Here is a 16,599-nt window from a genome sequence, read left to right on the forward strand (position 1 = left end):
TCCATTAGAGCTGGTCCCTGAGTCTTAAGGGACTTTTTAAAAGCAGCGTTATGGTGATGTAATTCACATAGCATGAATTTCACTCATGCAATGTACACAGTTTACTGGCTTTAATTTTAGTATAGTTATGGAGCTGTACAACCAAGAACTATTATCTTTATTTTAGAACATTTTTAGTACCTCTAAAAAACTTGGTACCCATTCAGCAATCACTCCTCATTCCCATTCTGTTCAGCACCAAAAGCAGTAAGTGACTATAGAGTAGGGGTCCCTGAATCCTAGCGAAATGGAGACCACACCTAACCTATATAGACGGGACACCTACAGCTCCACTCCAGTAAAAGGGTGGGCGCCATGTAGAAATAGAGGGCTATTTTGCTAGATATTCCAATTTTTAAGGAAAGGAAAAAAAAAATCAGACATTTTACGTGGAAACTCTTGATTTTTAAATGATGACAGCTAATTTAAAAACCTCTGAAATAACTGTGTAACAAACTAACTAGAACTACTGGCTAGGCGCAGCTCACGGGCTGCCAGCTTCAGAGTTCTGTGTGTACCTACTGCAACAAAAGACCCCAAAAATTTCTGTAAAAGAAATTCCAAAAATGACCCAAACACTGGGTTCAAATGCACAATGATATCTGAAGCCTCATCATTTTTTGCTTAGTAGTAAATAGTAAGATAGAAAGATTAATTACAAGTATTACAAATTCATTTCCCATGAAACTTTAATATAGGCAGATAATCAATTCATTAAGTTTCTTTAAGTTATCTGTGTTGTCAACAATCAACACAGAAAATACTGTGAAAACACTGAAAATATGCTTAATGGCTGGTCCATTCAGGATCTGCTTGGATTTAGGCTTTGCGGGGGTGGGGGAGGACAGCCAGCCTTTTTCTTAAAAATACAATTCTGAGAATAAGCAAACCAAGAAACAATTCCTTCAAGGTAACTCTTCTTTGGGGCATTTTTATCATTAAGTATCTCAGTAATTAAGCAGGGGGGATCATGACTTCTCTTTCTGTGGAATTCTAATGACCATCAGCAGAACAGATGGTACCACTGGAGAGGATGGGGTGGTGTGATGTAAGACCCATATTTTCCAAGTAAAATATAGATTCAGCAATGCACGGTCTATCGCCATAGGCAAAGCAGGTAGCTCCTGAATGTATTAAGCAACTCTTGGTATGCGTGCTACACTGTACTCACTAGACCCATTAGCAGCATTGCCACCAAGGATCTTAATTAAGGTGGCAACAAGAAGGCCCAAGACGGGACAGGAGAAAGTAGTATCACAGAAGCCGGGAGAGGCAATTATACCATCTTCAACAGCTACAGGATGGCCCTGCAATAATTCTGTAGAAATGACAGCAGTGATGGTAGTCTGTTATTGTATCATACATATTCTTTATACAAGGAATGAAGAAACCACTATTATTCACCCCAATTTTCATTTCTTTGCTTTAAAGTATCTTGAAAGAAAAGATTTTAAAATAAATACTTTATAATAAAAAGGATAATCTTAAGATGAAAACCTGAAATTGCCTAACACTTTTTTTTTTTTTAAAGGTCTCCTCCTTATTGCTAAATAATTCTTATTCTCATCAGTATTGAACCAAGAATTCTGGAAACCCAATAATGATTCTTCTAGAAGTTATGTGTAGCAAGGCTATACATTTTGTTTCCTGCTGATAGATCCAACTGAACATTGGCCACATATACTCCTGAGTAGTTCAACTGGTTACAATATCCCTGTAAACAATTTGGGGTGGAGTTTGTGAACCCTTCTGTGGTGATACTTCTCCAGGGGAAAAAACTCATAGAGTCATCTTATTACTGTGTCCCACTGGTCACATGGGAAACCTGAGAAGTATATATGAATGGGTTAGGAAAAACTGACCCCCACTAAGAGATGTTTTATTAACATGCACGTGGTAATGACAAACTAATCTTTAAGAAATATTTTAAAAATTATACTTATATTACTAATATATTACTGTATTGTAAGCAAGATGAGGGGTTACTAAAAGTAATTTTACTTCTAAAATTTAACAATGATCTTTTCTCTCCTTTGTCTATGTTAAAAGCACTTACCTAAAACCAGGAACACCCACCAGAGCCAGTACTGACCATCAAAATATCCAGGGAAATAGGTGGAAAACTGAAAAATAAAGCAAATTAGTTTAAAGTAGCTTAGCAAGTAGAATTTCACATTTTAACTTAAGGGCACACAAAACACAAGCTTTTTGTACACTAATGCTATCATTTAGCTCTCACAATTTTTTTAAGTGAAAATATTTTATATATTACTGACTTGAAATGATTATCATATACGCAGATGTATTTCCTTTCGTGGAAAGTCAATCTTGAAATACGATTTGGGCTTTATAGACTTTGTTTTGAAATACTCAAGTCTGTTTATTTTTTTGAAAAGATCTTCCCCACACAATATTCATCCTTCTAGAAATATGTGGGTTTTCTTTAAATATTTTATTTATTTATTTGACAGAGAGAGAGAGTGAGCACAAGTAGGGGAAGCCACAGGAAGAGGGAGAAGCAGGCTTCCTGCTGAGCAGGGAGTCTGACACAGGGCGCAGGGCTCCATAACAGAACCCTGGAATCATGAACTGAGCTGAAGGCAGTCACTTAACAACTGAGCGACACAGGTGCTTCTAAAAATATGTTTTGATGATACTTTTACTTTGTCTACCCAGTGCCAAAACCAATTACTTTGTTCCTATTGTTCCGGGCACGCCTTGAATTTGGAAGCTTTACATCACAATAATCCCACTCCTTTGCCAAATAATGGAACACTCTGGCCAATGGGAAGTCAGGGCTGCTGAAGTTTTCTTGTACTTTGAGAGCAAAGGAAGAGAATAGTTTTCTTTACTCTGTTAAGCATGGCTGTGCTTCTGATGTGATGCTTGAAACCGTCAGAGCTGTTAGAACTCTGACGGAGCAGCTGTACCAACATGCTGAGCCGGGCGTCAACTGTCCCTAATGATGTCAATGAAACACTGATTTCACGATCCTCCACAGCAGGACTTGTTTTCATGGGAAATAAATTCTCCCCACTGTTTTCTAAGCCATTTTGAGCTCAGTTTTCTATTACTCCCAGACAAAGATATCCTGATATGAGTTGATTCATTCAATTCCGTTTTAACATTTCAGTCAGCTTAGTGAAAATTTTAGTTAAAAACTAATGTTATATGCTTTCTATTGGGGGCTTTTATATTCAAGAGTTTAACACAGTTTGAGCTTTAAAATACAGTATTTTATTTCTTAAGAGAATAACAATTTAAGATTTAGAGAAGGAATGAAAAACCTCTTTAGGGCTTGGGTGAAGAACCAATCGCTTAGCTGCCTGGGGGAAAAAAAGTCCAAAACTTGTAATAGATTTTCAAAGGAACTCAAAATCCTAAAAATGTTAACAACTGGTTAGATCAATAAATTTGAAAAAGTCCAGTGGTCAGTCAACACCAATTAGTTAATAATGCCTATTTATGATGAATACATTGATTTTATTCATCAAGTTGACAAAAGCAATAAACTTACCTGAAATCACAGTACTTTAAGAGACTAGATCTTTTCAAGTATAAATTACTACAGCAATCCTGACTACCTAATAACTCCCAAATCACTAAAGATGTCTCTCTAATATACTTTAGAGATAAGGCCCCTTAATGGAATAGCACTTGTTAAACCATTTCAGCTCCCATTTTGCCATAACCAGTGATTACTGGAGGGAAGAAGGAGGAAGAAGCAAAGAGAAGGGAAGAGGGAAGAAGACACACCAAAACTTTAGCAGAATTAATGTGAGGAATGCTTGTTTTTGATGAGACACCAAAGAAGTGGTATCTTTTTATTACAAAAAGAACTAATTTCAGAACAAAAACACATATTATCATATCATAAACATTAAAAGCAGAGAAAGCAACTTGTGAACAACCTGTAGGATAGATGCCTTGGGACCACCAATATTCACTAGATTTAACTGTAACTTTCATGCATCAACCACCTGCAAATGCTTTTGGTTCAACTTCATGAAACCAGAAGAAAGACAAACCTAAAATCATTTTAAAGATAAAAATAATGTTAAAAAAAAAAAAGTCAAACATTCCAAGTTTTTCTACTTATTGTTGTGCTACAGGGTCTATCTTTTCTGGTATACAACTTACCCTGACAATCAGGATCCACTTAATTAGAGAGAGACCAAATCCTGAAATGGCCCCATATCTTCCTGCAGCTGAGGTGGTCAGGCAAAAAGACAGAAAAAATCCAATCCAGTTGAAGAGGAATGCCACTGTAAAGGCAAAAAAGAAAAAAACCGTGTCAGACATGTTGTTACCCAAGAAGCAAGAGTGCTCTCTATACTTGCTTTTGCTTAAATGGCTTTCTCCAAGGATAAAAGATAGTCCCGCTCACCCACCATAACCCTTGCCCTACTTCCCCAAAACATCCATTCTGTCTTCTTCCCCCACCAAGAAAACCAAAAAACCATCTGCTCTGAATATCAGGTATTACTGTTATGTTACATAAATCTGTTATGTCTGCTGCTATTCACGTTCAAAAATGCCTTAACATTCACCAAACTGTATACTTATGACTTGTATCCTTTATATATTACACTTCAGTAAATAAAATCTGATTCAAATTATTCATCCCCCTACTTCTATGAATTATGACAGCTTACATTAAGGTTACCTCTAAAAAGTACTGTGCTTCCTTTATATATTTTTATTATAGGAAATTAAAAAATGGCTGCTCACTTCTAAGTAACACTCATGGAAAGCTGAATGCAAAATAACACCAAGTTAGGCAAAAAAAAAAAATTCAGTTGACTTTCATATGCCAGAAAATAGAAACATTAAAAAAAAAAAATCCATCAGACTAAGGTCTTTTGAATTCCTACTCTACAGGGTCATGTATGAGTAGGAGCAATGCTAAGGGTCTTTGCAAACCTAAAAGATGGGGCTCAGTTTATGTAAAAATACAGCATCCCTAAAATTGCCTCTTTTTATATTTTCTATAGCTATTTGTAGAAAAAGCAGATAAACACAAAGGATATTAAGATAAAAGTGAACTACGCTCTGAACATCTCAGTAAAAGGCATCAAACAAACACAATGTATTAAAATATTAGCTCAACTACTCATTTTAATTCAGTCAGATTCACCCATAATTCAAAGCACTCCAGTCGGTGGGAGGTTGTTTTGCTATGAGTAGTTACTTACTGAAAAAAGTTAACATGAAAATCCCATCATTTCCTATCCTCAGCTGGTCAGCATCATCGAAGTCATCTCGACCCACAAAATCCTCATCCTAAGTGAAAAGAAAAAGATTAAGTTAAATTCACAATGAATTAGTCATAGGCAAACGAAAGGCATCAAGAAAAATAAGGAAGGGGATAAAAATGAGTACCAGGAGAAATTTTACTGCTTTGGCTCAATTCAAAACTATAAGCATTGGGCTCAGTATGTGTTAAAAATTTCATTTTGTCATTTATGTAAAAGATATAATTAGAGAAAAAACAAATATTTCTTCCATCCCTAAAAAGTTTTCTAAATGAATCATTCATTTTATCATCCAAGTTATTTAACAATGAGCTTCAAAAATTATAAAGTTCAGGGGTGCCTGGGTGGCTCAGTGGGTTAAGCCTCTGCCTTCTGCTCAGGTCATTATCTCAGGGTCCTGGGATCAAGCCCTGCATCTGGCTCTCTACCCAGCAGGGAGCCTGCTCCCCACCCCCTCTGCCTGCCTCTCTGTCTACTTGTGATCTATCAAAAAAAAAAAAAAAATTATAAAGTTCAATGAAATGTATTAACTCATATGTGTCTAAAGCAAAGAAAGATACACATTTGGCTTAAATTTGGCTTACATTCTAAAACCAATAACCCAAGGGAAATTGGGTGGCTCAGCGGGTTAAGCCTCTGCCTTTGGCTCAGGTCATGATCTCGGGGTCCTAGGATTGAGCTCCACATTGGGCTCTCTGCTTGGCGAGGAGTCTGCTTCCCTCTCTCTCTCTCTCTGCCTGCCTCTCTGCCTACTTGTGATCTCTGTCTGTCAAGTAAATAAATAAAATCTTAAAAAAAAATAAAATAAAACCACTAACCCAGGGTCTTCTGGGGGCCCATAATATTATTATTCTAGGACCTATTAAGGAGCTCAAATGCTTTATGAGACCTGGGAGAAAAAGGAGAGCATGATCACACATAAGAGGGCACAGGGCTGCCCACTGCTCAACTCCATAACTATTTGTTCACATTAGCATATAGGTCTGAAACAACCTTACGTCCATGCTTACTGGCAGATAGGATCCTTTCCATCCTACCCTGAAAACATAATACTCCAAGTCTAGAAGGAACACAATCCTCATCAACATTAATGCCCATATATGTGGTCCACCTTTTCAACTGATGTAGGTTATGTGTTGAAATACTAAAAAATACATGAATACACACTTAAAAGTTAGATTTGTACACAGTCCAGTGAAGGTTCCCCAAATGAAAACAAAAACGAAAACGAAACTTTAGGGACAATCCAAACTCTCTCTACACAGACAGAAACGGGGCTGGGAAGTCCACGACAGGCCTGGGGAGGGCATATTAAAGAAAGGAAAGATGTCAGTGGCAGCTTCCATTTCTAACTTAACACATTTCTTCTCCTGTTAGAAAATTCTTACAATGTGTTTATGTTTTTTTAAAATACTAAATACCCAGTTTCTGACTTCATATTAGGAAAAATAAGGCTTTGTACCTAATTAGACAGTAACAGGTTTTTTGCATAAATACTCAAAGATATACTACAGAAGGACATAGAAATATTTTCTAGTAATATCGCAGGTGTCTTCTGACTGTTCTTCCTATTCTTGGTATCTCTACTACCAGATTTCTCCTACAAATTGCTACTGGGTTAACGTTTCAAAAACACCATTCTTGTCTTACCATATCCCTGCTGAAAAACTTTGACTAAAAGAGTCTGTGTGACCTATGCTTAAGTCTAAATTCCTCAGCTTAGCATTCAAAACATACTATAACCTATAGTGTGGTCACAAACTCTTTGCTCAAGAAAAATCAATTACTACATTCACAGACCTCACCCCACACCAGGTTGGATTCACATCTGCTTTCTGCCCTTTTCCCTCTGGAATGTTCTTATCCATCAAATCTCAGGGGCTACTTCAGATCCCATCTTCCCCACAATCACACAGTAAAAAGTCACAGTTCTTAATGCTCACTGCACTTGTACTGCTGCTTAGATACTGGTATTTGTGGGCCTTTCCCCAGCTATATTTAAGTGCTTATACTGTAGGAGTATTCCCTTATTCAAAGTTTCCTACCCACCCACTGCAAAATACATAGCACACTGTGTAAGAAAGTGGTCTGTACATGCTTGCTAAATAATGTTTAACAGGTTCTTAAATATGTATACTCATCAAATAAAAGTATTCCAAGGGGCGCCTGGGTGGCTCAGTGGGTTAAAGCCTCTGCCTTCGGCTCAGGTCATGATCTCAGGGTCCTGGGATCGAGCCCCACCTCAGGCTCTCTGCTGAGCAGGGAGCCTGTTTCCTCCTCTCTCTCTCTCTCTGCCTCCCTCTCTGCCTGCTTGTGATTTCTCTGTGTGTCAAATAAATAAAAATCTTTGAAAAAAAAAAAAAAAGTATTCTAAGAAGCTCTGCTATTAATCAGAGCTAACCACTGCATCTATTTCCATTGGACAGTTACCACAGAGTCTAAAATGACTACAGAATACACATAGGATTTTAGAGTCTAGACTATCTGGGTGTGACTCTCACCTATGCTACTTAATAGCTGAATGACTCTGGGCAAATTATTTATTTAATCTCTCTGGGCTTCAACTTTTGCATCTGTAAAATGGGGATAATATAATCTCAACCTTGCAAGGTTATCATGAGGACTTAAAATAACATACTGGAAACTGAGCACAGTACCAAGCATGTCATTTGCTTCCAATAGAAGGTTATTACCCTAAGACTGTTCTGCCCTTAGACCATAAGCTCCTTGAAGGGTACTAGTTTCTCCTGGCACCTGCAGGAAACGAGCCCATACTACTATATGGAATCAGCCTAGACTGGCCTTATAAACTATTATTTCTGCCAAGCAGTGGTTTCAGAAGCCCCACCACTCATAGTAGGTGTGGTCTGTAAACAGTCCACTACTCTAAGTCCTGAACTTCTGGGGCCTATGCCACTGCACTGACCAGGCTAAACTTCTGTTTTTATTCTTATCGTTCTCTCTGGTTTCCTTTCAGGACTGGAGTCTGGAACCCTGACTGCCCCTATTCTTAGGGAATGGATCCTACTCCATCATTTCCGAATATCTGGCCTAAGACCCCGCCTACATCACCTTCAACCTAGATGAATATTTATGAAACCACATCTAGTCACTTGCAGATCTGACATCAAGAATAAAGTGTGTCCCAAAGTCTCCTGGCTTTCATCACACCCAATGTCTCCTACTGTGAATCACCATCAGGCTAGATGGGATCTGAATTCACTATATCCCCACAGATGGAGTGGTCTGGAATGCAGGTGGCATGAGGTTCATCGAGACAATTGCTGGGGCCCTTTTATGAGTTTAATTCTATAAAGTTGAACTTATTCTTTCTATAGATCTGCCCAGCAGCTATATACCTAACACCAAAATATGAAGTATGCAGGCTTAAGGCAAAGTCAGTATATTTGCTAAATCAGCCCCTGCTCTGAGACATTTCAGTCATGGCAGGAAAGTTGAGAAAATGGTGGTAAGAGTAGAGAGACAGGGAAAATAAGCTGGTCTGATTAGTGATTTTCTGCTGATTTGTACCTTTTACTACATCATTTCCCATATGAGTAAGATTTATTATCTCCAAAGAAAATGTGATTGTTTTTAAAAATTAGCTGTACTTTTTACTAATCAGTAAAATCATAAGGAATACATCAAAAGTAAATAACGAAAAGAACCTAATTTCCATAAAGCAGCCAGCAATTAACATGGTAAATTGGACTTACTCTTCCAGGAACCAAGGGGATAGTAGCTTCAGCCTTGGTTCTCTCAGCTTCATCGTAGCTGGGCAGCGTCGTCGCCACATTATAGGATGGAGGCTTTGGAAATCCACACTCATCTTTGTAGTCAAAATATGCTGCAGAATAAAAAGGAAGTCACCATTATCTGACCATTAGCTGACCTGAGGAAAAAGAAGATTTCCACTAAGTCTGGCAAACAAAAAAACAGCCATTCCTCTAAGAGTACATATAGAATAATTGACTTGAGGGTTGCCTGGGTGGCTTAGTCATCAAGCGTCTGCCTTCGGCTCGGGTCGTGATCCCAGGGTCCTGGGATCGAGCCCCACACTGTGCTCCCTGCTCTGTGGGAAGCCTGCTTCTCCCTCTCCTACTCACCCTGCTTGTGTTCCCTCTCTCGCTGTGTCTCCCTCTGTCAAATAAATAAATAAAATCTTTTAAAAAAGGAATAATTTAATTAAAATGTTTATGTATGAATATGATTGAGAATGATTTTTAAATTCATCCACCTTTCAATTATTTAAATTTATTCATGTAAATCACTCTGCCTTCCCTTCCAAATGTCCTTAAACACTTTTTCAATTGTTACATGGTACGTTCAAAAAAGCATTTAGTATTAATAGTGGCATAAAGACAACATTGAAGCCAAAAATACCTCACCTCTCTACGTGTAAGCTGTACCATGGTTTCCTCCCATTTATAAACAGGTAAACAAACTTAATAAAAAAGTCACAGCGTGGGCGCCTGGATGGCTCAGTCCTTAAGAGTCTGCCTTCGGCCCAGGTCATGATCCCAGGGTCCTGGGATCAAGCCCAGCATGGGGCTACCTGCTCAGCGGCAAGCCTGCTTCTCCCTCTCCCACTCCCCCTCCTTATGTTCCCTCTCTCGCTGTGTCTCTTTCCGTCAAATAAATAAAACCTTTAAAAAATAAAAAAATAACATAAAATAAAAATGTCAAAATCCAATGCCTTTAAAAAAAAAGTCACAATATTTTAGCATTTTGATTCTTACACATTCGTTTTACCATGTACTGGTTTGTATGATGTGCCTAAGGTAACTAATACAGTTACAAAGCCATTATTTATTTGAATTAAATCTTTTATTTTCTCTTTTTAATGCTGCATCTTCATTCTCATTAACTGCTATTATAAGAAACTCAATATTTATTAGAAAAGAGCTATTAAAATGTATTAAATTTCTGCACAGTTTTTTAAAAAACAAACATCTTGGGGAAAAAATGTCTTATAGCTCATCAAGATTAACATTTTTCTTTTTTTCCTCTGGTTAATTGTAATAAACTTCCAATTTTACTGTAATATATTACTGAAATCATGAATCAATAAAATTCACCTCATTAACAATGTGAAGAAAATTCTATTGCATTCTCACAGGCAGAAAAAGCATTTTATAAAATTCAACACGTTGCCAATAATAAAAACCCTTAGCAAATTAGGAATAAGAGAAAATATCTTTAATCTGATCATAAGTATCTATGAAAAACCCAAGTAAATATCATAATTGTAAATGTCTAAGTTTTTTCCCCTAAAATTAGAGATTTTAGACAAAAATGTCCCTAAACTTCGAGATTTAGACAAAAATGTCTTAACATTACCTTAAAGGTCCTACTAGTTGATGTAATATGGCAAGAAAAGGAAATTCAAAACGTAAGTATTAGAAGGGACAAAATAACTGTCCTTAATCATGGATGACACGATTATAGATATATCAAATCCAAGAGTATCTACAGACAGAATTAATATATGAATTTATTAGCAAAGACTCTACATACAAAGTCTCTGGATGGATATAAACCATCAATGGTGCTTCCATTTGCCAGCAACAAATAGAAAATAAAATTATATATGGAACATTTTTTATAACAGGATGAGGAATAAATCCAGTAATAAATATGCAGGTCCCCAATATTGAAACCCACAAAAAACTATTGAGAGGATTAAAGAAGATCTTAATTAGATGGAGAGATATGTCATGTTTACAAACTGGAAGCAGTATTATAAAGATGTTAATTCTCTTCAAACTGACCCTCAGATTCAGGACAATTTCAACTACAATTCCAGTTTGTGTTTGTTTTGTTACATTTTACAGAAATTGACAAGCTAATTACAAAATGTATATGGAAATGCAAAGGCCAAGAAAAACCAAAGCAATCTTGAAGAACAAAAAGTCTGAATGACCTACATTACCAGATATAATTAAAACGGTAGGGGATGGGCATAAAGATAAATAAATAGACTAAAGAACAGTATACTGAGTCCAGAAACAGATCTACTCATATATGGCCACCTGATTTACAATAAAGGTGACACTGTGAAGCAGTGGAGAAAGAACAGTGTTTTCAATAAACAGTAATGTAAGAACTGGCTATCCATACAGAAAAACAAAGTGATCTTGACCACTACCTTACAGTACCCAGAGAAAAACAATACCAGATGGAATAGAAATCTAAACGTGAAAAATAAAATACCATAGCTTTTAGAAAATATACGAAAATGTGTTACTGAAACTAAATAGGCCACCTAATCCAAATTAAAGAATTTGGTTTTTTCCAAGTCAAACTGCTATTTTACATACATGCATACACATGTATATATACATGGTACAAACCAATGCATCATTTTCTATCAAGTCTCTTTATTTTTCATCAAATCAAACTAAGTCATTACAACTTGAAATGTACAATATAAATTAGCCCACTGCCATTAATTCTGAATACATGAATAAAACTGATACCTACCACTATCTTAAGTTGAAGAAAATCAACATGTGTATTTCCCTACTTCAAAAGATTTCTTAAATGGGATCCATCAATATAGATACTCATATACTTTTAAGTTTCAATCAAAAGTCTAACGACAATCTTTCAAGTTTATGTAATACATTCAGTACAATCAAAAAAACCCAATACTTCTTAGACTGTTCAACTTAATATACGACAAATTAAAATAGTTATGCAAAATAATTTGTGTTTTCCCTACCAATATGCATGTGTCTTTTTGTTTCTAACCACTTTTTTCATAAATGGACTAATTGGTACCTACAGTCAGCATTTATCTAAAAAAAATAAGCAATGTTAATTTAACAACAAGGAGTGGGTAAGGACATTTAAGCCATTTTAGAGCTTTCCTTAAAAAGTACTAGTTTTAGATGCTTTTAAATAAAATTAATACAAGGAGACAGGGTTCAAAGGTTGAAGTCAGAGTGGAGGCAAAAAACTTTGTGACCCATGTTCTTCTTCATTATAATGGCAGAGACCAACAAGGACCAACAAATTTAATACCACATCAACTGACAATAGCTGCCCCAAGTGCTGTATTGAAAAGGATTCTGAGCCTGTGTCTGGGATAAATGGTGTCTTCAACTTGCTTATCTACCCTGGGAGGATGATGGGTTCAGTGGAAGCACCATGGGCCATATACTTGACACTCTGCCACACTTCTCCTTTAGAGAAAATGGAAGATGGCCCATCACAACCGGTCAATTTTTAGCAACTAAAGCAGCGCTGCTCATCAGGCAGCTTGAAGCTACCCAAAGATCTTAACTGTTGGTATTTTTTCTTTCTCTTCCCCATCCCTTCTACATAAACATGTGAAAATGTAAAAGACAGTCTGGCATAAGATGTGAAGATGAAAGACTGTTTAAGGAGGGCTTAAACTATGAGGAACACCATGAAAGAGCTTAGAGACTTCCAGGCTTTTTTTATTAAGAATTTACTAGCACAAAAAAAATCAAATGTACTATGTTCCAGGTCCCAGGTCGCAGGCACTAGAATCACAAAGAACAAAACAATAAGGAAGCTACGGAAAGAATAAAAATCAGATGATCACCTGGTTGCTGAATTTCTTCCTTTATATTCTGTTGGAATGAAATTGAGTTCCATAAAAAAACCACACTGAAATGGAGTTTTAAGTGTTTTTCAGAATAGTAACATGAGTTTTTTTTTTTCACTTTTAGCAATAAACTACAAAAAACATCAAAGACTTCTTAGGGAAAGCTAAAGCAAAGACAAAGACGAGTAAACACATGCTGGCCGAGCCTCTGGCCAAGTGCATTTGGACAGTCTAAGAGTTCCTTTGCCCAGTTACCTACCTGCGCTCTCTGCAGAGATGCTGCTGTAAGGCGGAGGGGCGTCGCCTACAGCCTGTTCTGGCTCTCCAGGCTCTTCCTCATTCTGCAACTAAATAAAGATTCCACATTTTAATCCAACTATAAAGCCGATTAGACAGAGAAGAACCTGAAAACTAGAAGAGCCCTTCTGGAAAACTATTTGGTAACATGTTTCAAAAGGCTTAAAATGTGTAACTGCTTTACACAGTATTCTGCTCTCAGGAATTTATCCTAAAGAAATAGAGGCAAAAAAAGTAGATATAAAAGTTACTGCAGCAAAAAATAGAAACAACCTAAATTCCACCCACAGGGGACTTATTAAAGAAATTATAGTTTATCTCACAAAGGATCACTAAGCATCCATAAAAATGAAAATAAAGAAAATGAGATGGCTTGATCAGATATTTATGCTGTATTGTTACATGAAAAAAGCAAAATTTACCAAATAGTATGCATAATATACTCTGGCTTTGAAAGATCGATATGTGAAGGTCTAGAATGAGAGACATCTACAGTTTACAATGTTTACCTCTAGCTGATACAATCATAGGGAATTTTATTTTGTTGTTTATATGTGTATTTGAATTTTTTGTAGTGAACACTTAGCACTTGTGTAACTTTTTAAGTTGGAAAAATAATCCAATAATAATCTGTTAAAGATAAATCACAACAAACCAAGGTGTGCCACTATATTCAGTTTGCACAGAGAAACTGAATCTTAAATAACTGAGACACTTACGAAAACATAAAATTCAACATAATTCTACATATATAACCTCTGTTAACAAATCTCCTTCTTCCCTATCTCAGCCATTTTCTCGGTCAAATCTACAGCCCCAGTTACTTTAAATATTACTCACACTGAAAAGTGTGTCTTTCTGCAACTGCCAGTCTATATAGTCTATCCAACTCATCTTCACAGAACAAAAACATCTGATTTAACTTTTCTAGTGTGACAATTAACTACAGCTCTTTAAAAAGGTTAACTGGGGGGGTGCCTGGGTGGCTCAGGGGGTTGGGCCTCTGCCTTCGGCTCGGGTCATGGTCCCGGGGTCCTGGGATGGAGCCCTGCGTTGGGCTCTCTGCTCTGCGGGGAGGCTGCTTCCCACCCCCCCACCCCCCCACCTGCTGCTCTGCCTACTTGTGATCTCTCTCTGTCAAGTTAATAAATAAAATCTTTAAAAAAAAAAAAGGTTAACTGGTTGAGAATGGGAGTCCATCTGTAAGTAATAAGAGTATTTATCGACATAAATAACTTGGGGGTCTGGGTCCTGCCATATGCCATCATAATACACAGAGCCACAAGAGCCGCTTGTAAAATACACACCTCCCTTAAACTGACTGCTACAGACAACTCTATCTTGAACTGAGACAGGAAGATAGAGAGCTAGACCTCCTGTAACATGAAGCAGAGCTCCCTAATTCCTTAAATTTTTAATTAACCATCTCAGTCTCTATCCCTATGCTATTCAAAATCAGAAACCAACAAAATTTTTCTGATGAACACGGCAATGTACTGAATTTCAAAGGAATTCTTGTGCCAAATTATCATCAACATCTACCACCTGAGCACATTTTTCTGAACCCTAGAACTCTAATGCTAAACTTAAGGCACTCCCAAAAGAACTGTATTGTAACCTAAGATAAATTTCCTCTTAAAGAGGCATATATTGTGCAAAATAGCTACAGTAAAGCCACATGTTCCTGGGACACCAAATCAGTTAATTATTTAAATAGAGTTCCTGGAGCCATGGTTCACTTGTAATTCTTTCAACATTATAAGAAGTTCTAGACAGGGAATTCTCAGCCTACTCCCACCTAACTACTCTTGTGCTCTGAGAATGCCACAGAAGAGTCAGCAGCAAAAACAGAGGCAAGTACGGACTTTACAAGAATCCTACCTCAATATACTGCAGCCAGTCATGTTCTTTATCTAAACCAAGCCTGGAATTTTTTACCCATTTTAGATTTCCTGAGTTTGGTCAAATAATCATGTTACCTCTGCATAATTTAGGGTTTAGAAAGGAAGTGTGACAATTCTGAGAAATACAGAAGTCCAGAGAATAAAGAGGTCTTATGTGCCAGCATCTATGAGATAGGTTGCCTGTCTCCTAGCAACCTGGAGATGTGCAATTTGATCATCCCACGCCAAGGTAAGAGATAACAGAGCAAGAAATTCCAACTGTCTCAGAAACCCCCATTTTCTCTTCGGTGAGGGAAAAAAACATTTCCAGGTCAAGTTTTTTCCCTCCATTAAACTTCAACACTTTAGAATCATGTACTATTTCTAACTGAAAACAAAAACAAAGATGATCTAAAAAAAAAAAAAAAAAAGCTACCCACTATGACTCTGGAGGTTCCACATACTGGGATGATCCCAGGACCTCACTTTACTGGCTTCCCAACAATGCCCTATTTTCTACATGCTGGTTATAAGTTTAGGTTCCACCAAGAAATGTGTTGAAATAAGATACTACCAGGTGGGGGGAAAAAAGAAAGAGGTACAACCTGCAGCAAGTATCTAGTGACCACCACCCCTAAGCATACATCTTTTTACACTTGGGGGCCATCTATGGCCATTAATTTGGCTTTGCCACCAAACAAATCAGGTACTCATTAACAAGGCTGGGGGCAGGGGGTTGGCAGAAATGCACACCAGAACTACAGTGGGACATATCTAAGGTTATAAAGTTGGTTACTCGGTTTCAAAATGTAATTTTAATGTTCCCTTTTCTGTCCCTGGGAATCTTTCCTGTGCAGTTCTCCTGCCACATCTCTGAGGCTCAGGCTCTCTCCTAAGACTCTCTCAGAGAAATAGGATCATTGTCACTTTGGGGCTGGTGTTGGAAAGATGCCCAGCCTCTCCTGTCAAGAAGGTCGGTGGGAGCATGAGTCCAACCTGTTACAGAATCCTGGCTGTAGGGGACAGTGTGAGAGGCAGGGTTGGAAAGAGGTGAGAACTGCTGCTCTCTCCCTGCTGTGGTCTTAGCTGTGGTAGGTGGGGAGAATCCTTTGATTTTATCTATGACATAATAAATACCCACTGGGGACTGATTTCTTTTCTGCCATGTAACTTTTCTTAACCATTCTGATCAACTTCACTTATCTCTAAGTAAGATTCAAATGGGATTTTTTTTTCAAAATAGTAATTAATTACACAATTACCTATGCATGCCATATAAAGTACTGAGTTTAGTAGAAAATCACCTAAAATTACCCAGGTCTCCATCCCTGATACAGGAATAATCCAATCATCTGAAAATCTGTCTGACCATTCTCTTCACCACACCCCCACTGTGCTTTCACCCTTACGTTCCTGATTACTGATGTTCCACTCTACACTCTGAGTAGACCCTGTCATGGCTCTCTAGAAGAACCCTAAAACCTACCCACGTTTCCACTTTGCATATCACAATCTGCTATGGTACCTCTTGGCTTGATCACTTCCAATT

General features: G+C 37.4%; 1 protein-coding gene across 3 annotated transcripts in view; it reads right to left on the minus strand.

Moving 5' to 3' along the window:
- The window catches only part of NDFIP1 (Nedd4 family interacting protein 1), a 74,018-nt gene that overhangs the window by 8,711 nt on the left and 48,708 nt on the right, over window positions 1-16,599 (minus strand). For all 3 annotated transcript variants that reach the window (XM_032844262.1, XM_032844260.1, XM_032844263.1), the window contains exons 2-6: window positions 13,130-13,217; window positions 9,011-9,141; window positions 5,235-5,322; window positions 4,180-4,304; window positions 2,096-2,162 (exon numbers count right to left, since the gene is read on the minus strand). In XM_032844262.1, the coding sequence (XP_032700153.1) occupies window positions 2,096-2,162; window positions 4,180-4,304; window positions 5,235-5,322; window positions 9,011-9,141; window positions 13,130-13,217 (499 nt within the window). The remainder of the gene's footprint in view (window positions 1-2,095; window positions 2,163-4,179; window positions 4,305-5,234; window positions 5,323-9,010; window positions 9,142-13,129; window positions 13,218-16,599) is intronic.

The sequence above is a fragment of the Lontra canadensis genome, unplaced genomic scaffold (genome assembly GCF_010015895.1).
Source record: "Lontra canadensis isolate GAN:19392208 unplaced genomic scaffold, GSC_riverotter_1.0 scaffold149, whole genome shotgun sequence".
Lineage (NCBI taxonomy): Eukaryota > Metazoa > Chordata > Mammalia > Carnivora > Mustelidae > Lontra > Lontra canadensis.